The 23,246-nt window shown below is 43.9% G+C and overlaps 1 protein-coding gene across 1 annotated transcript in view; it reads left to right on the top strand.

The window, feature by feature from the left end:
* The window catches only part of LOC121531487 (potassium voltage-gated channel subfamily KQT member 1-like), an 82,316-nt gene that overhangs the window by 48,184 nt on the left and 10,886 nt on the right, over positions 1-23,246 (top strand). Inside the window, exon 11 of the mRNA XM_041836724.1 lies at positions 6,619-6,733. Within this exon, the coding sequence (XP_041692658.1) occupies positions 6,619-6,733 (115 nt within the window). The remainder of the gene's footprint in view (positions 1-6,618; positions 6,734-23,246) is intronic.

The raw sequence follows: 23,246 nt of genomic DNA, 5'->3' as shown, positions 1-23,246 counted from the left end.
CACCCATGACCAGCTCGGAAACCGGATTGCATAGCAGAGAAGGTACGGTGGGATTCGAAATGGTTGGTGATCTGTTTGTTGACTTGGCTTTCAAAAACTTTTGAAAGGCAGGGCAGGATGGATATGGGTCTGTAACAGTTTGGATCTAGAGTGTCACCCCCTTTGAAGAGGGGGATGACCGCGGCAGCTTTCAATCTCTGGGGATCTCAGACGTTACGAAAGAGAGGTTGAACAGGCTAGTAATAGGGGTTGCGACAATTTCGGCGGCTAGTTTTAGAAAGAAAGGGTCCAGATTGTCTAGTCCAGATGATTTGTAGGGGTCCAGATTTTGCAGCTCTTTTAGAACATCAGCTGTCTGGATTTGTGTGAAGGAGAAGCGGGGGGGCATGGGCAAGTTGCAGCGGAGGGTGCAGAGCTGGTGGCCGGGGTAGTGGTAGCCAGGTGGAAAGCATGGCCAGCCGTAGCAAAATGCTTGTTGAAATTCTCGATTATTGTAGATTTATCGGTGGTGATAGTGTTTCCTAGCCTCAGTGCAGTGGGCAGCTGGGAGGAAGTGCTCTTATTTTCCATGGACTTTACAGTGTCCCAAAACTTTTTGGAGTTAGTGCTACAGGATGCAAATTTCTGTTTGAAAAAGTTAGCCTTTGCTTTCCTAACTGCTTGTGTATATTGGTTCCTAACTTCCCTGAAAAGTTGCATATCACGGGGGCTATTTGATGCTAATGCAGTACGCCACAGGATGTTTTTGTGCTGGTCAAGGGCAGTCAAGTCTGAGGAGAACCAGGGGCTGTATCTGTTCTTAGTTCTGTATTTTTTGAATGGGGCATGTCTATTTAAGATTGAGAGGAAATTACTTTTAAAGAACAACCAGGCATCCTCTACTGACGGAATGAGATCTATATCCATCCAGGATACCTGGGCCAGGTCAATTAGGAAGGCCTGCTCGCTGAAGTGTTTTTGGGAGCGTTTGACAGTGATGAGGGGTGGTCGTTTGACCGCGGACCCGTTACGGACGCAGGCAATAAGGCAGTGATCGCTGAGATCCTGGTTGAAGACAGCGGAGGTGTATTTAGAGGGTAAGTTAGTCAGGATGATATCTATGAGGGTACCCATGTTTACGGATTTAGGGTTGTACCTGGTAGGTTCGTTGATAATTTGCGTGAGGTTGAGGGCATCTAGCTTGGATTGTAGGATGGCTGGGGTATTAAGCATATCCCAATTTAGGTCACCAAGCAGTACGAACTCTGAGGATAGATGGGGGGCAATCAGTTCACATATGGTGTCCAGGGCACAGCTGGGGGCTGAGGGGGTCTGTAGCAAGCGGCAACAGTGAGAGATTTATTTCTGGAAAGGTGGATTTTTAGAACTAAAAGCTCAAACTGTTTGGGCACAGACCTGGATAGTATGATAGAGCTCTGCAGGCTATCTCTACAGTAGATTGCAACTCCACCCCCTTTGGCAGTTCTATCTAGACGGAAAATGTTATAGTTGGGGATGGAAATTTCAGAATTTTTGGTGGCCTTCCTAAGCCAGGATTCAGACACTGCTAGAACATCAGGGTTGGCGGAGTGTGCTAACGCAGTGAATAACTCAAACTTAGGAAGGAGGCTTCTGATATTTATGTGCAGAAAACCAAGACTTTTACGGTTACAGAAGTCAATAAATGATAGCTCCTGGGGGAGTAGGAGTGATACTGGGGGCTGCAGGGCCTGGGTTAGCCTCTACATCACCAGAGGAACAGAGGAGGAGTAGAATAAGGATACGACTAAAGGCTTTAAGAACTGGTCTTCTAGTGCGTTGGGTACATAGAATAAAGGGGGCAGTTCTCCGGGCGTTGTAGAAAAGATTCAGGGCATTATGTACAGAAAAGGATATGGAAGGATATGAGTACAGTTCAGGTAATCCTAAGTGTTGGGTAACAATGAAAGAGATAGCATCATTGGAGGCATCGATTGAGCCGGTCTCGGCGTGTATGGGGGGAACAAAGGAACTATATGAGACAGTTTGAGAGGGACTAGGGGTTCTACATTGAAATTGTATAATAAGAACTAACCCAAACAGCAATAGGCAAGGCATAATTGACATAGGAGAGAGGCATAAAGCAGTCACGTGTTATTAGAGAGAGCTAAGACACAACTGGAAATAGCGATAACGTTTGGGCTAAGACTAAACAGAAAAAACAGGACAGAGTACCGTGTAAAGGAACAGTCCAGCAGGCATCAGCTGTGCAGCTGAGTGATCATAAGGTCCAGTGAACAGCAATATGTGAGTCCGAGAGCAGTTCAAATTGGTGCTTCAGCACAGCTAGCAGGGAGCTAGCAGGCTAGCTCAAGGCTAACTGGTGCTTGCTATATGGCAATGGTATCAGCCAGCAACAGGTTGCAGCTAGCTAGCTGGTTGTGATGATCCGGCGCTAGGGTCCAGTGATTCCGGCAGAAAGTCCAATAAGCTATGGGTCGATAGCACGCTGGGTCGATAGCACGCTGTGCAGACTGGCCGACGAATTGTCCAGGCTAGCTAGAGCTGGCTGGTGGATAGTGTAGGCCACGGACAAAGATGAAGACGCTAACAGTGACTAATAACACGTAGCCATTTAGTTGCAGCTAGCTAGCTGGTTGTGATGATCCGGCGCTAGGGTCCAGTGATTCCGGCAGAAAGTCCAATAAGCTATGGGTCGATAGCACGCTGGGTCGATAGCACGCTGTGCAGACTGGCCGACGAATTGTCCAGGCTAGCTAGAGCTGGCTGGTGGATAGTGTAGGCCACGGACAGTGGTGGAGACGCTAACGGTAACTAATAGCAGGTAGCCAATTCAGATTGCGGCTACACACGTTTCAGCTTACGGTTCTTGATGAAAGTTATAAAGAAATAATAGAATCCTTTCCACGTTGGGTGAGGCGGGTTGCAGGAGAGTATATTTAGTTAAAGAGTGAAAGTAAAAAATTTAGAAATATAGACAAAAAAAACAAGAAACGGGATATTTACACAGGACGAAAAATAAAAGCGACCGTAAAGCTATCATTTCAGTAAAAATATATTGGATGCTTTGTGTGTTAACTCTGTTGAATTGACTGGTCAGGGGCCACTGGAGACGAGAGAGAAACGTTTGTGTGGCACAGATGGAGTCCTCTGTTTGAAATTCAAGCAGTGCTATAGAGATATGAGTTTATGAGTAATGCAATTATTCCTTGGTAGGAGACTATAGTTCAAACCTGAGGATAGTATGTGCTTATCCTTAGCTATTTACCATTCAGTTGAATGCTCAAGGTGTACATTGTAAGTAACAGTGAATCTGTGTAATGTACAGTGTGTCATGTGCGTGGGACACAACACAGTAACGATTTCAAGAATGCTCTGACTCAGCATGCCTATGGATGGTAAGGTGGGTCTTTCATTATGAGTGGGAGGGTGTGGTGAGTGGTGTGATTCTCTCTCTTCCCCCATAGGGGGAGAGAAGAGGGATGGGGGGGAGGTGTTGTGTTGTGTAGCTGGTTGTTCGTAATACAAGGCTTGAATGTCAGTCAGTCAGAGAGAGGAACAGGGGCCCTGTGATAGAAAGACAGACACAAGATGGCTGCCACGTGGCTGGGTTAGGCTCCAGCACCAACAGGGACAGGCCAGGCCAGATGGAAGTCATTAGAGTCACTGGTGATTAGATGTCATGTATACTGTACAAGCGCTTTACTGCTCCACTTGTCCACATCACTGGCATCAGACACTTACACTTTGATAGATTTTACCTGAAGAAAATGCCAGAAAGTACTTCAAAATAGGAGGTGTTGTGGCAAGAGTCAGTCAGAAAGCTAGTGTTTTGTATTGAATCAATGGTAACATTCCCACAGATGTTGCATTCAGTTACTCAGTATTCACCTTACTGATGTTGCTAGCTAGACCGTTGGGGGGGGGCATTCTGTGTAAAACCACCGCCAAATGAATCGTCACAGTCTGGAGGTTAATAAGTGTGTTTTATGAGTTTTTCCTGTCAAAGCACATAATCATAAAAGGAGGGAGAGGGATATAAACGCAGAACGTAACCAGCAGAGAAAGGAGTTATGGGGGAAAATGCTATCTCGTTTGGTGCTTAATTGGAGGGACGTAACTTAGATAATGAACAGGAACATGTGTCTTACTGCCTTTGAACTTTAGAGGGGGGAAAAAGCATATTTGTCAAGTTGCATGTATTTTGGATGTTGAGGCTAGTTAGTGGAGCCAAGGCTTTTGAAAGGCTGTCTGTTGATGTCATAAAGACATTTAAGTAGCCATGCTCACCATACTCCCAACAGCATGTTGTCAATAATGATCATGTTTAGAGTCCAGGCACCAGGCAGCATGGTGTGCTTTCTACTGCTAACAGTGTATAAAAACAGACATCTGCAGATTAAACTGTCTCTGGAGATTATGGGTCGTTTAAATGGGTTCTTATCCTGCGGAAACAAACTGTTAACAGTTTTCTTGTTGATGAAAAGTGTTGTTGGAACAGCAATGACATTGCACTCTCTTATATTAAGAGTTAAAGTCATAGATTATGCTAAAATCTAAGTTTATCGTATGTTTTCTGACCTCAAAAGTGGTCTAATGTTGAGATGAGTCCATATCCCATGCCATCGGTTGTGTAGATTGATTTCTTTATATACAGTATGTCATATTAAGGCAGTGGTTTTGAGGACATCATTTTGAGAAGTTCTTTCTTTTCCTCCTCAGTCATCACCCGGATGCTCAGACAAACAGGTGAGCCCTCACCTCTCTACACTAAGACTCCATCTCCTAGTTGACATCACTCCATGGTCTCCAGTCTTCTTGACACACTTCAGTTCCAACTCACGCAGTTACAGGCTCAATCCTTTGTCCCTTTAAGAGATCCTCTGTGTTAATCATTAGTCAGTTGGTTTTTACCCAGATCTAGACTGTATTTTAAGAGTTTGTCACCAACCGGAGCAAACTGGAAGCCAGCATAGAGACAGACGCAGGCAGGGCCTGGACTCCCTCCTCTCCTCTCCACCAGCCCAGCCTGGGTGTTTTCTTTTCTGGCTGTCCTGCCAACACCAGTCTGGGTGAGGGCTGGGACAGGGTCCGGGGCCGGGGGACTCAACGGGGAACAGGGGGGACTGGGAGGGAGGTTGGGGTGATAAGCAGACATTGTGGAGCTCCAGTGGTCAGAATTAAACTGGGCATTGTTTGATTTAGTCAGCGTCCGGCTTATCACTCCACTTATCTGTCTGGCCCTCTGGCCCGGCTGCCGTCTGTGAGAATCTCCCTTTTCAATGGGGCGCTCTCTTTCCAGGCTGTCACTCTCTCTCCCTCTCTCGCTCTTTGTCTCTCTCTCTCTTTCTCTCTGTCACTCTGTCTATCACTCTCTCTGTCTCCCTCTTTCTGCCCAGCCCCCATCATCTCTCGCTCTCTGGCCCCTGCTTGTTTTCATTCTCTGGTGCTCCTAACCCAGTGTGTTTGCTCTGACAGGGCCAGATATTAATACGCCTGCAGTGTTTGTGTAGCAGATAAGCTCGCTCGCGTCCCCGGTCCCACTGAATGAAAGAGAGAGGTGGAGGAGCTGCACAGTACCCCCTGTCCTTAGCTTTCCCCTCTCTCTCCCTCTCCCCCTTCTTTATTTCTCCTTCTCTCTCTGTCTCTATCTGTGTCTCTCAATCTCTCCCCCCTCTCTCTCTGCCTACCACTCCCTCTCTCTTTCTCCCTCTCTCTCTTCTCTATCTCTCCCCCCCTTCTCTCTCTTCTTTCTGTGTGAGTGGGTCTAAAGTAACAGTGTAGCCGAAGCTTCCGGGCTGAACAATGTTAAACAAACTGATGTTAAAGGTCCAGAGGGTTGAGTTGCCTTTGCTTTGGTTGGAGTGGTCACCCAGTTCCTGGAACCCCATTTGCTATCATGCTTTATTCTTTATGAAACTATGCTGACTGTTGGACTGTAGCTAGGTCCTTACGATGTTACCAATCATCATCTTCACAGACTAAAATAACCTCTTCTTAGTGTGATGATACCATTCAATGGCATACTGTATACTTGATTGACTAGTAAAATAATAATAATATAATATGTCATGTGTGCATACATTTTTACGTATGGGTGGTCCCGGGGATCAAACTCACTACCCTGGCGTTACAAGCGCCATGCTCTACCAATTGAGCTACAGAGGACCACTAGTCAGCATATCTTCTACCTGTGTGTTTGTTCCACCTGTTTCTCACACTCCTTTTCTTTCTTTCTTTCTTTCTTTCTTTCTTTCTTTCTTTCTTTCTTTCTTTTTCTTTCTTTCTTTCTTTCTTTCTTTCTTTCTTTCTTTCTTTCTTTCTTTCTTTCTTTCTTTCTTTCTTTCTTTCTTTCTTTCTTTCTTTCTTTCTTTCTTTCTTTCTTTCTTTCTTTCTTTCTTTCTTTCTTTCTTTCTTTCTTTCTTTCTTATTGTTCTTCTTGACTCCAGGCGTTCAGCACTCGTGGTCCACTTTCAATCTGAGCTGTCCTGCCTCTCCAGGTAGACCCTCACACTTCCCTAATGGCTATCCTTTACTTTTTTAATTAGCCTATTTTCTTCTTACTTAGAAAAACGGAAGCTACATTGAACTTAATTATTGAGTATATCATCAAGACTCTTCTTGTATTGTCTCGCACAGTTAAGAGAAAACTGGACGGCCCTTCCATGGACATCTCCCGGGTGAACAGTTTGTGTGATGACATGGACTATGTCAGCGAGGACATCCCTTTACCCGTGGTGACAGACACAGCACAGTAAGTACCTAACGACCCCTCCATCCGTCACTCACTACAGTACACCTGCCATTCATCAACCCTACATCCATTGTATTGTACCCATGCTCTTGTCCTTATTAACTTATTAACCCATACCATAGATGCCTCCCTGCCTCTTACACAGGTCCATCCGTAATCCGTACGCTATAAAGCGTTTTGTTAGGCCAAAGAGCCCTCCCTGTTAATATAGAGCTGCTCTGTTCAACTCACTAGAGGGTTAAATGGCCTCTTGAGTGCTTGAAACCCTGGTTGTTACCACGACATAGAAAGGATTAACCTTGAGTTGGAGAAAACAGCCCAGTTTGTTTGTGACATGTTTGTAAGGTGACTGGTTGGCTAGTTACTATAGTGCCTTCGTGAAAGTATTCACACCCATTGACTTTTTACACATTTTGTTATGTTACAAAGTGGGATTAGAATTGATTTAATTGTCCTTTTTTGTCAACGATCCACACACAATACTTTGTAATGTCAAATTGGAAGAAAAGTTATATGGTAAAAAAATATATATATGAAAAAGAAAACATATTTAACCTTAGTCAATGCATGTTAGAATCACCTTGTTTTGGGGTAAGTCTGTAAGATCTTTGCATACAGTGCCTTCAGAAAGTATTCATAACCCTTGACCTATTCCACATTTTATTGAGTTAAAGCCTGAATTCAAAATGAATTAAAATATTGTTTTCTCACCCATCTACACACAATACCCCATAATGACAAAGTGAAAACATGTTTTTAGAAATTTAGCAAATGTTATGAAAATTAAATACAGAAATATCTAATTTACATAAGTATTCACACCCCTGAGTCAATACATGTTAGAATCACCTTTGGCAGCTGTGAGTCTTTCTGGGTAAGTCTCTAAGAGCTTTGCACACCTGGATTGTACAATATTTGCACAATATTATTTTAATAATTATTCAAGTTCTGTCAAGTTGGTTGTTGATCATAGACATCCATTTTCAAGTCTTGCCATAGATCTTCACGCCGATTTAAGTCAAAACTGTAACTACACCTCTCAGGAACATTCAACATCGTCTTGGTAAGCAACTCCAGTGTATATTTGGCCTTGTGTTTTAGGTTATTGTCTTTGCTGAAAGGTGAATTTGTCTCCCAGTGTCTGTTGGAAAGCACACTGAACAAATCCTCTAGGATTTTGCCTGTGCTTTGCTCTATTCCATTTATTTTAATCCTAAAAAAAAACTCCCTAGTCCTTGCCGATGACAAGCATACCCATAACATGATGCAGCCACCACCATGCTTGAAAATATGAAGAATGGTACTCAGTGATGTGTTGGATTTGCCCCAAACATAGAACTTTGTATTCAGGACATAAAGATCATTTCTGTACCACATTATTTGCAGTTTTATTTTAGTGCCTTATTGCAAACAGGATGCATGTTTTGGAATATTTGTATTCTGTACAAGCTTCCTTCTTTTCACTATGTCAATGAAGTTAGGATTGTGGAGTAACTACAGTGTTGTTGATCCATCCTCAATTTTCTCCTATCACAGCCATTAAACTATGTAACTGTTTTAAAATCACCATTGGCCTCATGGTGAAATCCCTGAGCGGTTTCCTTCCTCTCCGGCAACTGAGTTAGGAAGGACACCTGTATCTTTGCAGTGACTGGGTGTATTGATACACCAGCCAAAGCGTAATTGATAACTTCATCATGCTCAAATTGATATTCAGTGTCTGCTTTTTTTATTTACACCCATCTACCAACAGGTGCCCTTCTTTGCGATGCATTGTAAAACCTCTGTGGTCTTTGTGATTGAATCTGTGCTTGAAATTCACGACTGAGTGACGTTATAGATAATTGTATGTGTGTGCAGGAGCGGTGCGTGGGTAAAATCACCAGGGAAACCAAGCTAGGAAAAAAAAGCCATATTACAACCTTTATGTTGTGATAATTGCATTGTTAGCTCTATAAACGGTTAGTTCAATCATATGCCTTGACACCGTGATATATTAGCCTGAGGCAGAGACAATAAGAAGACACAGTGGAAGAATAAATTCAACCACACCTTTGTTTCACCACAAAACCGGAGAGCAACATCTGCCCAGAGAAGTCCACAAAACATATTGCATGTAACAAACATGGTCAAGCAAATGAATGTTTCTGACATTTTCGGACTACTAAACAACTATTGATTTAGAAGCGCGGAGAGTTACCGCAAGTCGAAAAGAAAACAGGTGCTGCCTCCATTATTCCAGCACCATTTCAACTTCAACATTTCAACGTCATCAAATCACCTATGCTTAGTCTAATGCAGTAACAACTAAAATATACAAAAAACTATTTAGTCCAATAAACGTAAGCTAAATATGATGTGGCTGCCCTGGTACTGATTTCTGTGTGTGTGTGTGTGTGTCTGCGTGCGTGCTAGCTTGCTTGCTTGCAAGTAGAAAAATACATTTAGACTCACCCTACTTGTAGAGAAACGCCAATGTCATCCTCCTCTTTCATGTTGCCTAAACGGTCTGTGACTCTGTCATACAGTACACACTTTACATTTTTGTTGTCCTAGGCTACCTGGCTAAAATGTTTGCTCACTAGCCAAACTTCCTTTAGTGGGCAACGATGTGCCAGGCCAGATAGTTAGCATTAGCCTACTACATCTAGCTACATGTTGAACTTCCATCCTCTCAGGCTAGGGGCACAATGTATGAATTTATGGTTGGATCAGAATCGCCGTTATAATCATTGGCCAGTTTGGATAATTAAGTAAAACCACAAGTCCAAATCCCTATATACAGGACAACAACACAACGAGATGCAACAATTCAATGACATTTGGCTTCTGATGTGATTGGTGTGAAGCCAAATCCAAACTGGCTTCCCGTGAATTTTTTTGTGGGTTTGCCAGGACCATTCACAGCTGAGCTCACTCAGTTTAGCTCAACGCTGATTGGCTATTATTTAATTTTTTTTTTATCAAGGGAAGCCAAATGCTGGCTGGCTTCCCTTGCATTCAATGCTACGGGTGGCATAATTGTCGTACTCTTTTTGACCAGACAGCATCAAATAGATGGGCTATACATACTGAGACAGGGGGGCACTGTTTTGTTTGCTCGGATGCTTTCTCCGGTGAGGTACATTCAGCCTCTTGCGAATTGAAGGAAAATTATGAATCACAGAGAGACTAAATATCAATTATTTGGTATGTTTTGTTCTTTTTTGATGGTACATATTTTGGGGAAGCCTGGCTTCCCTTGGCATCCATGAATACACACCACTGTGTGTGTGGTACAGAGATGGGGTAGTCATTCAAAAATCATGTTAACAACTATTATTGCACACAGAGTGAGTCCATGCAACTTATTATGTGACTTATTAAGCACATTTTTACTCCTGTACTTACTTAGGGGTCAGGGAGGTGACCAAGAACCCAATGAAAACTCTGACAGAACTACTTCCTTGGCTGAGATGGGAGAACCTGCCAGAAGGACAACAGTCTCTACAGCACTTCACAAATCTGGGCTTTATGGGAGAGTGGCAAGATGGATGCCACTCCTGAGAAGAAGGCATGACAGCACGTCTGGAGTTTGCAAAAAGGCACGTGAAAGACTCTGCGAGCATAAGGCAAAAGATTCTGTGGTCTGATGAGACAAAAAAATTACTATTTGGCCTGAATGCAAAACGCTATGTCTAGAGAAAACCAGGTACAGCTCATCACCCGTGTAACACTATCCCTACCATGAAGCATGGTGGTGGCAGCATCAACTGCTATGGGGATGCTTTTCAGCAGCAGGGACTGGGAGACTGGCAAGGATAGAGGGAACAATGAGAACCTGCTTCAGAGTGAAAATGACCTTAGACTGGGGGCAAAGATTTACGTTCCAACAGGACAATGACCCCAAGCATACAGTCAAAGCAATGCTGGAATGGCTTAAGAACAAGAATGTGAAAGTCTTTGAGTGGCCCAGCCAAAGCCCAGAGTTGAATCCCATTGAAAATCTGTGGAAAGATTTGAAGATTGCTGTTCACTGCCTCTCCCCATCTAACTTCACAGAAAATATGCAAGGAAGAATGGAAGAAAATCCCCAAATCCAGATGTGCAAAGCTGAAACAGACATACCCAAGACAACTAAAAGCTGTAAATGCTGCCAAAGGTGCTTCTACAAAGTATTGATTCAAGGGTGTGAATACTTATGTAAATGAATTTGCGTAAATTTCTAAAAACATGTTTTCACTTAATCCATTTTTCTATTTAATCCATTTTGAATTCAGGCTGTAACACAACAAAATGTGGAATAAATCAATGGGTATTAATAATTTTTGAAGGCACTGTATCTACTTTCACTGTCAATTAATGCTCTTTTTGTTGTTTATTGGAGACCAACACCTATTTTGCAACTTCACACTGTCAACTGTCACTTGACATGTTTACATTGAGCGAGAGAAGAGCTGCAGAGTGGCAGGACTTTGCACTGTCAGAGAGAGTGTCAACATTGCTGTTTTGCCAAAGGTGCTGCTGTGGTGCTAGGGGGACATTGCTACTATACATATTGTCTCCAATGGGATGAAAATACATTTGACTTGATCAAATCCTCAAATCATCCACAAATTTCAATGGGATTGGCAGTTATTTATCTACAGGACAGAAGAAGTGGAGTGTCAGATATTTAACAGTAGGCAGGGCAAACCCGTTTTGGTGATTCCTGGTATATCATCAAAATCAATCAATCGCAGCATGTTTTTAGACTCATTCAGCAGTTTTTACCTGATTAAGTACAATACCATTGGACATTAATGTTGAAAGTTACATTTATATTCCTAAAACATAAGTTGAAAGTTATGCTGTCGCTGCTTCCTGTTGACAAGACATTTTGATAAATAGCCCAATGTCAAAACACAGTTTTAACGTGTCCAAATCAATAACCAATACGCAGAAACAGTTTGTGATATACTGAAAACCTAAACATAAATGTCTATCTACACATACAGTACCAGTCAAAAGTTTGGACACACCTACTCATTCAAGGGTTTTTCTATGTTTGTACTATTTTCTACATTGTAGAATAATAGTGAAGATATCAAAACTATGAAATAACACTTATGGAATCATGTAGTAACCAAAAAAGTGTTAAACAAATCAAAATATATTTTAGATTTTAGATTCTTCAAAGTAGCCACCCTTTGCCTTGATGACAGCTTTGCACACTCTTGGCATTCTCTCAACCAGCTTCATGAGGAATGCTTTTCCAACAGTCTTGAAGGAGTTCCCACATATGCTGAGCACTTGTTGGCTGCTTTTCCTTCACTCTACGGTCCAACTCATCCCAAACCATCTCAATTGGGTTGAGGTCGGGTGATTGTGGAGGCCAGGTCATCTGATGCAGCACTCCATCAATCTCCTTGGTCAAATAGCCCTTACACAGCCTGGAGGTGTGTTTTGGGTCATTGTCCTGTTGAATAACAAATGATAGCGTAGCGCAAACCAGATGGGATGGCATATCGCTGCAGAATGCTGTGGTAGCCATGCTGGTTAAGTGTGCCTTGAATTCTAAATAAATCACAGACAGTGTCACCAGCAAAGCAACTCCACACCATCACACCACCTCCTCCATAGTTCACGGAGGGAACCACACATGCAGAGATTATCCGTTCACCTACTCTGCATCTCACAAAGACACATAGGTTGGAACCAAAAATCTCAAATTTGGACTCATCAGACCAAAGGACAGATTTTCACCTGTCTAATGTCCATTGCTCGTGTTTCTTGGCCCAAGCAAGTCTCTTCTTATTATTGGTGTCCTTTAGTAGTGGTTTCTTTGCAGCAATTCGACCATGAAGGCCTGATTCACACGGTCTCCTCTGAACAGTTGATGTTGAGATGTGTCTGTTACTTGAACTCTGTGAGGCATTTATTTGGGCTGAAATCTGAGGTGCAGTTAACTCTAATGAACTTATCCTCTGCAGCAGAGGTAACTCTGGGTCTTACCTTCCTGTTGCGGTCCTCATGAGAACCAGTTTCATCATAGTGCTTGATGGTTTTTGCGACTGCACTTGAAGAAACTTTAAAAGTTCTTGAAATGTTCCGTATTGACTGACCTTCATGTTTTAAAGTAATGATGTACTGTAATTTGTCTTTGCTTATTTGAGCTGTTCTTGCCATAATATGGACTTGGTCTGTATACCACCCCTACCTTGTCACAACACAACTGATTGGCTCAAATGCATGAAGAAGGAAAGAAATTCCACAAATTAACTTTTAACAAGGCACACCTGTTAATTGAAATGCATCCCAGGTGACTACCTCATGAAGCTGGTTGAGAGAATGCCAAGAGTGTGCAAAGCTGCCATCAAGGCTACTTTGAAGAATCAAATATATAAAATATATTTGGATTTGTTTAACACTTTTTGATTACTACATGATTCCATATGTGTTATTTCATAGTTTTGATGTCTTCACTACTATTCTACAATGTAGAAAATTGTACAAATAAAGCAAAACCCTTGAATGAGTAGGTGTGTCCAAACTTTTGACTGGTACTGTACATGTGCAACAATAGTAATCATATTTTTTTAAACAAGCACCTCATAAACTGCACACGCACCAAAACCTCTTGGCAGAAAATCACTGATATCGATTAGGGGGAAATCAGGTTGCACGTCCTGTTAAAAGTTACACTACTGAAAAACCACACGGAATCTGGGAATATATGTATATCACTGGTTTAGGACAACTTGTAGAAGACAACCAGCTACATTTTGGATTGTTGCATTTTGTTTCAAGTGGGACGCCAACGCAGAAAGCTAAACACAACACTATTTTCTTAATCACTCATATTGATATCACGTTGAAATCAATAGAAAGGGGGCAGAAATGTGGGTTGTATGCACTGTTTAAACATTCATTATACAAAGACCACACGTAAACTTGGAATAATCTATATAACTATGTATACTGTCCACATCATGGAAAATAGCGTAATATCTGACGGTACATCTGTCTTGGCGCCCTTCATTGGCTCAAGTGACCCGGCTACTAGGCTATATCATGCATCCTGACTTAAGGACAGACCGGTACGATTGTCGAGTGTCTGCCGGCCGAGAGTACTTAGCTCCTCTGAACACAGTCCCAGCCGTAATTTGCAAACCGAGTGTAAACCGATTCTACATGTAGAAACGGGCGATAATGACGGCCGTCAGTCGGCCACCAACGGGTGGTCTTTATAACACACTGCACCATCAGCAAGCGAACGAACGGCACCCTAATGTACAGACCGACAATTGGTTTGGTGAGTTTTCTCCTTTAAAGTGTTGATAACCGCAAAGAATGTTCACTTGATCAGTCGCAAACTTACAATAATTTTGTGTGAGACTGAAATAGTTACAGTACATCGTACTGTATGTGTTGTAGTTGTGTGGCCATTCTTGACCTTTTGCTCTGTGATGAGATGTTAATGACCTGTGGTTTCCTTATTTATGCTGACTGAGGATTTTCCTAAAATACTGTTTTTTTCTCTACAAATTATTTTGAGTCAACAGTGAAGCATCTGTTGTATTTTTTTCCTTGAGATCCTTCAAATTGGCCATAGGTGTGGCACTGGCCTGCAAATTATATTTACTTTCAATTATGTCATTTGGCTTGAACCGTTTCATTTCTTAACCCTATTACTAGCCATCTATGGCAGAGTTTATAGAATGAAGTGTTGGGCGTAACCTATTTACACAAATTGGATTCGACGTATTTATGTGTAATAAAAAAAATGTGGAAGGGGGAGAACATACATGCAATGGACTCGAGTGTACAGAGGAGTGTGTGTGCATGCATACGTGCGTGTGTGTCTCTCAGTGTGTACACACACACCACACAGTAGGCATTCTCCTTTCTCCCCTGACCTCCTTGCCACTCCCCAGCTCAGCTAATCCAATATCACCTCTAACACCCTCCTCATTCTGCATTCCTCTTCTGATTTAATCGCTTTCTTCTCCTCCCTATATCCTCCTCCTCTCCTGTCAAACCCCCAGCCCAGAGTCTTTGCAAAAGGAACACAAATGCTTCTCTCTTGCAGTCTGTTGACCAGCCCATTCGTGGCAAAGGTCCAGGACTCAGTCTCAACTCACCAACTTGAATTCAGGAAGGTACTGTACTGCCTGCAGGGTTTTACACTATTAAAATTACCCCCCCTCCAGCCCTCCCCTATACCCTGATGTTATTTACTCCAATTATATACTCCATCCACATGTAAAAAGAATGACTGAAGTGTGACATCTTATAAAAGCTGATGAACAACTATCCAAATGGTAGAGCATCACTAATCTGATAGTTCCACCCCTGGAAAGAGGATTCAATCAAGTCTATAAAAGTGTTATGTTTTTGATTCACCTGGCAATCTTTTTGTTTTCTTCAACAAAATCAAAATGTTCTCCATTGAAGGTCGACTGACCGAAAGCTCAGCTACAATTAAATACATTTGCATCTGATTGGAAGTGTGGTGGAGACTTTTTCCTATTTTTCCAGTTTTTCCTTTTGCTTCCAGCACCTACACTAATCAACTCTGGGTGTGCGGAATATTCTGCCTATTATCTTAAATAAGGCCATAATTTACAGTATGTAGCCTCCCTCTATGTGCTGTTGTACAGTGGGGGAAAAAAGTATTTAGTCAGCCACCAATTGTGCAAGTTCTCCCACTTAAAAAGTTGAGAGAGGCCTGTACATTTCATCATAGGTACACGTCAACTATGACAGACAAAATTAGATTTTTTTTCTCCAGAAAATCACATTGTAGGATTTGTAATGAATTTATTTGCAAATTATGGTGGAAAATAAATATTTGGTCAATAACAAAAGTTTCTCAATACTTTGTTATATACCCTTTGTTGGCAATGACACAGGTCAAACGTTTTCTGTAAGTCTTCACAAGGTTTTCACACACTGTTGCTGGTATTTTGGCCCATTCCTCCATGCAGATCTCCTCTAGAGCAGTGATGTTTTGGGGCTGTCGCTGGGCAACACAGACTTTCAACTCCCTCCAAAGATTTTCTATGGGGTTGAGATCTGGAGACTGGCTAGGCCACTCCAGGACCTTGAAATGCTTCTTACGAAGCCACTCCTTCGTTTCCCGGGCGGTGTGTTTGGGATCATTGTCATGCTGAAAGACCCAGCCATGTTTCATCTTCAATGCCCTTGCTGATGGAAGGAGGTTTTCACTCAAAATCTCACGATACATGGCCCCTATTCATTCTTTCCTTTACACGGATCAGTCGTCCTAGTCCCTTTGCAGAAAAACAGCCCCAAAGCATGATGTTTCCACCCCCATGCTTCACAGTAGGTATGGTGTTCTTTGGATGCAACTCAGCATTCTTTGTCCTCCAAACACGACGAGTTGAGTTTTTACCAAAAAGTTATATTTTGGTTTCATCTGACCATATGACATTCTCCCAATCCTCTTCTGGATCATCCAAATGCACTCTAGCAAACTTCAGACAGGCCTGGACATGTACTGGCTTAAGCAGGGGGACACGTCTCGCACTGCAGGATTTGAGTCACTGGCGGCGTAGTGTGTTACTGATGGTAGGCTTTGTTACTTTGGTCCCAGCTCTCTGCAGGTCATTCACTAGGTCCCCCCGTGTGGTTCTGGGATTTTTGCTCACCGTTCTTGTGATCATTTTGACCCCACGGGGTGAGATCTTGCGTGGAGCCCCAAATCGAGGGAGATTATCAGTGGTCTTGTATGTCTTCCATTTCCTAATAATTGCTCCCACAGTTGATTTCTTCAAACCAAGCTGCTTACCTATTGCAGATTCAGTCTTCCCAGCCTGGTGCAGGTCTACAATTTTGTTTCTGGTGTCCTTTGACAGCTCTTTGGTCTTGGCCATAGTGGAGTTTGGAGTGTGACTGTTTGAGGTTGTGGACAGGTGTCTTTTATACTGATAACAAGTTCAAACAGGTGCCATTAATACAGGTAACGAGTGGAGGACAGAGGAGCCTCTTAAAGAAGAAGTTACAGGTCTGTGAGAGCCAGAAAACTTGCTTGTTTGTAGGTGACCAAATACTTATTTTCCACCATAATTTGCAAATAAATTCATTAAAAATCCTACAATGTGATTTTCTGTAAAAAAAAATCTCAATTTGTCTGTCATAGTTGACGTGTACCTATGATGAAAATTACAGGCCTCTCTCATTTTAAGTGGGAGAACTTGCACAATTGGTGGCTGACTAAATACTTTTTTTCCCCCACTGTATATGGTTGTTTGCTGGCCTTGAAAACGATGCACATGGGAAGAGCATCATAAGAGGTCAGGTGGCTGACCATCATGTGAATAGTTGTTCTCTTGGATCTTTTAGAAGGGCATATGATGGACGTGTAAAGATGTGTCCAAAGCTCAACTGATCCTTCTCCCTCCCTACAGTAGATGGCCCTCTTCTATTACACACCAGATACCGTACTCATAAAGTACTTGAGCATCTAAGTGGGGGGATACTGTACTCAGTTCATTCATCAAGAGGGTGGAAAACCACTATGTGTAGCTTTGTCCGCTTTCATTTGAGGTTGCAAAAACATATCTGATATATTCCAGTTACTGTATGTTTTATTGGTACAGTAATTATGTAGTTACAGCACTGTTTATGCTCCAGTGTATTGTGTTACACTGTGGTGGTAGGATACGCCTAAAGTATGCCCGGGAGTTGAGTTCTCTGCCTCGTGTTTTGGTAGAATTGAGAAGTGAGTTCTGTTTTTGTGTGTGATATCCTTTGATATGACAGAAAAGGTTTGGCCTACATGCCGATACATCACTGCACTGTGCTTTAGGTCAACACACACAGTAATTCCCCACACGTTTTCATTCTGATTTTACCAAGATATGATTTTCCTAAATCAACAGTGAAAATGGCCACTCACCATTTGTGGCTCATAGTGTTGTGTGTTATTATAGTGAAACCCTTTTAGGGCTCAGACACACCAAGGTTACTGACTGCCGAGAGGTACTTAGCACCTAGAGTGTCGGCAGGTCACTTTTTGTTGTAGCACAGATCCACAACTGATCAGCCTCTTTAAAATACCCCTTGTTAGATAGTTTGTTTGTTTGCTTGTTAGATACAGTTGAAGTCGGAAGTTTACATTCACTTAGGTTGTCATTAAAACTCGTTTTTTAACCACTCCACACATTTCTTGTTAACAAACTATAGTTTTGGCAAGTCAGTTAGGACATCTACTTTGTGCATGACAAAAGTAATTTTTCCAACAATTGTTTACAGACAGATTATTTCACTTATCACAATTCCAGTGGGTCAGAAGTTTACAAACACTAAGTTGACTGTGCTTTTAAACAGCTTGGAAAAGTCCAGAAAATGATGTCACAGCTTTAGAATCTTCTGATAGGCTAATTGACATAATTTGAGTCAATTGGAGGTGTACCTGTGGATGTATTTCAAGGCCTACCTTCAAACTCAGTGCCTCTTTGCTTGACATCATGGGAAAATCAAAAGAAATCAGCCAAGACCTCAGAGAAATAATTGTAGACCTCCACAAGTCTGGTTCATCCTTAGGAGCAATTTCCAAACGGCTGAAAATACCACGTTCATCTGTACAAACAATAGTACGCAAGTATAAACAGCATGGGACCACGCAGCCGTCATACCGCTCAGGAAGGAGACAGGTTCTGTCTCCTAGAGATGAACGTACTGTCACGCCCTGACGCTGGGGACTCTTATTTGTTGAGTCAGGGTGTGATTTTCTATGTTGTGTTGTTCTATGTTATAGGTTCTTGTATGGGTATTTCTATGTTGGCCGGTGTGGTTCCCAATCAGAGGCAGCTGTCGCTCGTTGTCTCTGATTGGGGACAATACTTAGGCAGCCTATTGGCACTAGTGGGTTGTGGGATCTTGTTCCGTGTTAGGTATGTTGTTTGTGTACCTTGGACTTCACGTTTCGTTTCTTGTTTTGTCGTTGTGTTTATAAGTCTAATAAACATGTATGCATATCACGCTGCGCCTTGGTCTGACCCGTTCATGAACGAACGTGACAGAAGATCCCACCAAACGAGGACCAAGCAGCGTGCCCAGGAGGAGCGAATAGCCATGTCACAGGTGGGCAAATTGTGGTCATGGGAAGAGATATTGTGCCAGCTCTCCGCTCCAGACCTCCAGTCCGCCTTCGCAGTCCGGTCCGGCCGGTTCCTGCTCCTCGTACCAAGCCAGTGGTGCACGTCGCCAGCCCGGCCCGGCCCGTTCCTGCTCCTCGCACCAAGCCAGTGGTTCGCGTCGCCAGCCAGGCCCGGCCTGTTCCTGCCCCTCGCACCAAGCCAGTGGTGCGCGTCGCCAGCCCGGCCCGGCCTGTTCCTGCCCCTCGCACCAAGCCAGTGGTGCGCGTCGCCAGCCCGGTCCAGTCTGTTCCTGTCCCTCGCACCAAGCCAGTGGTGCGCGTCGCCAGCCCGGCCCGGCCTGTTCCTGCCCCTCGCACCAAGCCAGTGGTGCGCGTCGCCAGCCCGGTCCGGTCTGTTCCTGTCCCTCGCACCAAGCCAGTGGTGCGCGTCGCCAGCCCTGCCCGGCCTGTTCCTGCCCCTCGCACCAAGCCAGTGGTGCGCGTTGCCAGCCCGGCCCGGCCTGTTCCTGCCCCTCGCAACAAGCCAGTGGTGCGCGTCGCCAGCCCGGCCCGGCCTGTTTCTGCTCTTCGCACCAAGCCAGTGGTGCATGTTCCTAGTCCAGTTCGGCCCATGCCTGCTCCTCGCACCAGACCAGTGGTGAGTGTGTCCAGTCCGGCACGACCCGTGCCCGCTCCACCAGTGCCTGGTCTGGCACCAGTCAGCAGCTCCAGTCCGGAGCCAGAATAGTCCGCTCCATCGGTGCCTGATTCAGCTCCGGTCAGCTGCTCCACTCCGGAGCCAGAGTAGTCCACTCCACCGGGGTCCAGTCCAGCTCCGGTCAGCGGCTCCACTCCGGAGCCAGAGCAGTCCGCTCCACCGGTGCCTGATCCAGCTCCGGTCAGCGGCTCCACTCCGGAGCCAGAGCAGTCCGCTCCACCGGGGTCCAGTCCAGCTCCGGTCAGCGGCTCCAGTCCAGATCAGACGTCAGCCCCTCTCCAGGTTCGGCGTCTCCCACACCAGGGTCCAGACAGGGCTTGGAGTATAGTGGGAGGAAGGAGAGGGGAAGCAGCGCGCCGAGGTCCAGACCAGACCAGGGGCGCAACAGGGAGGCGGAGAATAGGTGGTGGTCACGCCCGGAGCCGGACCCGCCTCCGAGGCGGAATGCCCACCCGGCCTCTACCCTGTTAAGTAAAGGTTGTGCGGTCGGAGTCCGCACCTTTGGGGGGGGGGTACTGTCGCCCTGACGCTGGGGACTCTTGTTTGTTGAGTCAGGGTGTGATTTTCTATGTTGTGTTGTTCTATGTTATAGGTTCTTGTATGGGTATTTCTATGTTGGCCGGTGTGGTTCCCAATCAGAGGCAGCTGTCGCTCGTTGTCTCTGATTGGGGACCATACTTAGGCAGCCTATTGGCACTAGTGGGTTGTGGGATCTTGTTCCGTGTTAGGTATGTTGTTTGTGTACCTTGGACTTCACGTTTCGTTTCTTGTTTTGTCGTTGTGTTTATAAGTCTAATAAACATGTATGCATATCACGCTGCGCCTTGGTCTGACCCGTTCATGAACGAATGTGACACGTACTTTGGTGCGAAAAGTGCAAATCAATCCCAGAACAACAGCAAAGGACCTTGTGAAGATGCTGGAGGAAACAGGTACAAAAGTATCTATATCCACAGTAAAACGAGTCCTATATCGACATAACCTGAAAGGCCGCTCAGCAAGGAAGAAGCCACTGCTCCAAAACCGCCATAAAAAAGCCAGACTACGGTTTGCAACTGCACATGGGGACAAAGATCGTAATTTTTTTAGAAATTTCTCAATTTCTCTGGTCTGATGAAACAAAAATATAATTGTTTGGCCATAATGACCATCGTTATGTTTGAAGGAAAAAGGGGGTGCTTGCAAGCCGAAGAACACCATCCCAACCGTGAAGCACGTGGGTGGCAGCTTCATGCTGTGGGGGTTCTTTGCTGCAGGAGGGACTGGTACACTTCACAAAATAGATGGCATCATGAGGAAGGAAAATTATGTGGATGTATTGAAGCAACATCTCAAAACATCATCAGTCAGGAAGTTAAAGCTTGGTCGCAAATGGGTCTTCCAAATGGACAATGACCCCAAGCATACTTCCAAAGTTGTGGCAAAATGGCTTAAGGACAACAAAGTCAAGGTATTGGAGTGGCCATCACAAAGCCCTGACCTCAATCCTATAGAAAATGTGTGGGCAGAACTGAAAAAGCATGTGCGAGCAAGGAGGCCTACAAACCTGACTCAGTTACACCAGCTCTGTCAGGAGGAATGGGCCAAAATTCACCCAACTTATTGAAGCTTGTGGAATGCTACCCAAAACGTTTGACCCAAGTTAAACAATTTGAAGGCAATGCTACCAAATACTAATTGAGTGCATGTTAACTTCTGACCCACTGGGAATGTGATGAACGAAAGAAAAGCTGAAATAAATAATTATCTCTACTATTATTCTGACATTTCACATTCTTAAAATAAAGAGGTGATCCTAACTGACCTAAGACAGGGAATTCTTAATAGGATTAAATGTCAGGAATTGTGAAAAACTGAGTTTAAATGTATTTGGCTAAGGTGTATGTACAGTTGTGGTCAAAAGTTTTTTGAGAATGACACAAATACTAATTTTCACAAAGTCTCTGCCTCAGTTTTGATGATGGCAATTTGCATATACTCCAGAATGTCATGAAGAGTGATCAGATGAGTTGCAATTAATTGCAAAGTCCCTCTTTTCCATGAAAATGAACTTAATCCCCAAAAAACATTTCCACTGCATTTCAGCCCTGCCACAAATCACCAGCTGCCATCATGTCCTCTGTAGCTCAATTGGTAGAGCGTGACGCTTGTAACGCCAGGGTAGTGGGTTCGATCCCCGGGACCACCCATACGTAAAAATGTATGCGCACATGACTGTAAGGCGCTTTGGATAAAAGCGTCTGCTAAATGGCATATTATTATTATATTATATTATGTCAGTGATTCTCTCGTTAACACAGGTGAGAGTATTGACGAAGACAAGGCTGGAGATCACTCTGTCATGCTGATTGAGTTAGAATAACAGACTGGAAGCTTTAAAAGGAAGGTGTTGCTTGAAATCATTGTTCTTCCTCTGTTAACCATGGTTACCTGCAAGGAAACACGTGCCGTCATCATTGCTTTGCACAAAAAGGGCTTCACAGGCAAGGATATTGCTGCTAGTAAGATTGCACCTAAATCAACCATTTATCGAATCATCAAGAACTTCAAGGAGAGATGTTCAATTGTTGTGAAGAAGGCGTCAGGGCGCCCAAGATAGTCCAGCAAGCGCCAGGACCGTCTCCTAAAGTTGATTCAGCTGCGGGATCGGGGCACCACCAGTGCAGAGCTTGCTCAGGAATGGCAGCAGGCAGGTGTGAGTGCATCTGCACGCACAGTGAGGCGAAGACTTTTGGAGGATGGCCTGGTGTCAAGAAGGGCAGCAAAGAAGCCACTTCTCTCCAGGAAAAACATCAGGGACAGACTGATATTCTGCAAAAGGTACAGGGATTGGACTGCTGAGGACTGGGGTAAAGTCATTTTCTCTGATGAATCCCCTTTCCGATTGTTTGGGGCATCCGAAAAACACCTTGTCCGGAGAAGACAAGGTGAGCGCTACCATCAGTCCTGTGTCATGCCAACAGTAAAGCATCCTGAGACCATTCATGTGTGGGGTTGCTTCTCAGCCAAGGGAGTGGGCTCACTCACAATTTTGCCTAAGAACACATCCATGAATAAAGAATGGTACCAACACATCCTCAGAGAGTAACTTCTCCCAACCATCCAAGAAGAGTTTGGTGACGACCAATGCCTTTTCCAGCACGATGGAGCACCTTGCCATAAGGCAAAAGTGATAACTAAGTGGCTCGGGGAACAAAACATCAACATTTTGGGGTCCATGGCCAGGAAACTCTCCAGACCCATTGAGAACTTGTGATCGATCCTCAAGAGGCGGGTGGACAAACAAAAACCCACACATTTTGACAAACTCCAAGCATTGATTATGCAAGAATGGGCTGCCATCAGTCAGGATGTGGCCCAGAAGTTAATTGACAGCATACCAGGGCGGATTGCAGAGGTCTTGAAAAAGAAGGGTCAACACTGCAAATATTGACTCTTTGCATAAACTTAATGTAATTGTCAATAAAAGCCTTTGACACTTATGGAATGCTTGTGATTATACTTCAGTATACCATAGTAACATCTGACAACAATATCTAAAAACCCTGAAGCAGCAAACTTTGTGAAGACCAATACTTGTGTCATTCTCAAAACTTTTAACCACGACTGTATAATTCCGACTTCAACTGTATTTAGCTTGGTAAAGCATTTAGTGTTGTGTGCATTGTGCTGCACCATTAGTTTCATATGAAGTGTGTGTGACTGCCTGGCTGAGTTAGCAAGCTAACATT

The sequence above is a fragment of the Coregonus clupeaformis genome, chromosome 19 (genome assembly GCF_020615455.1).
Source record: "Coregonus clupeaformis isolate EN_2021a chromosome 19, ASM2061545v1, whole genome shotgun sequence".
Taxonomy (NCBI): Eukaryota; Metazoa; Chordata; class Actinopteri; order Salmoniformes; family Salmonidae; genus Coregonus; species Coregonus clupeaformis.
Note: the sequence above shows the minus strand (reverse complement) of the source record. Positions and strands in the feature narration are given on the sequence as shown.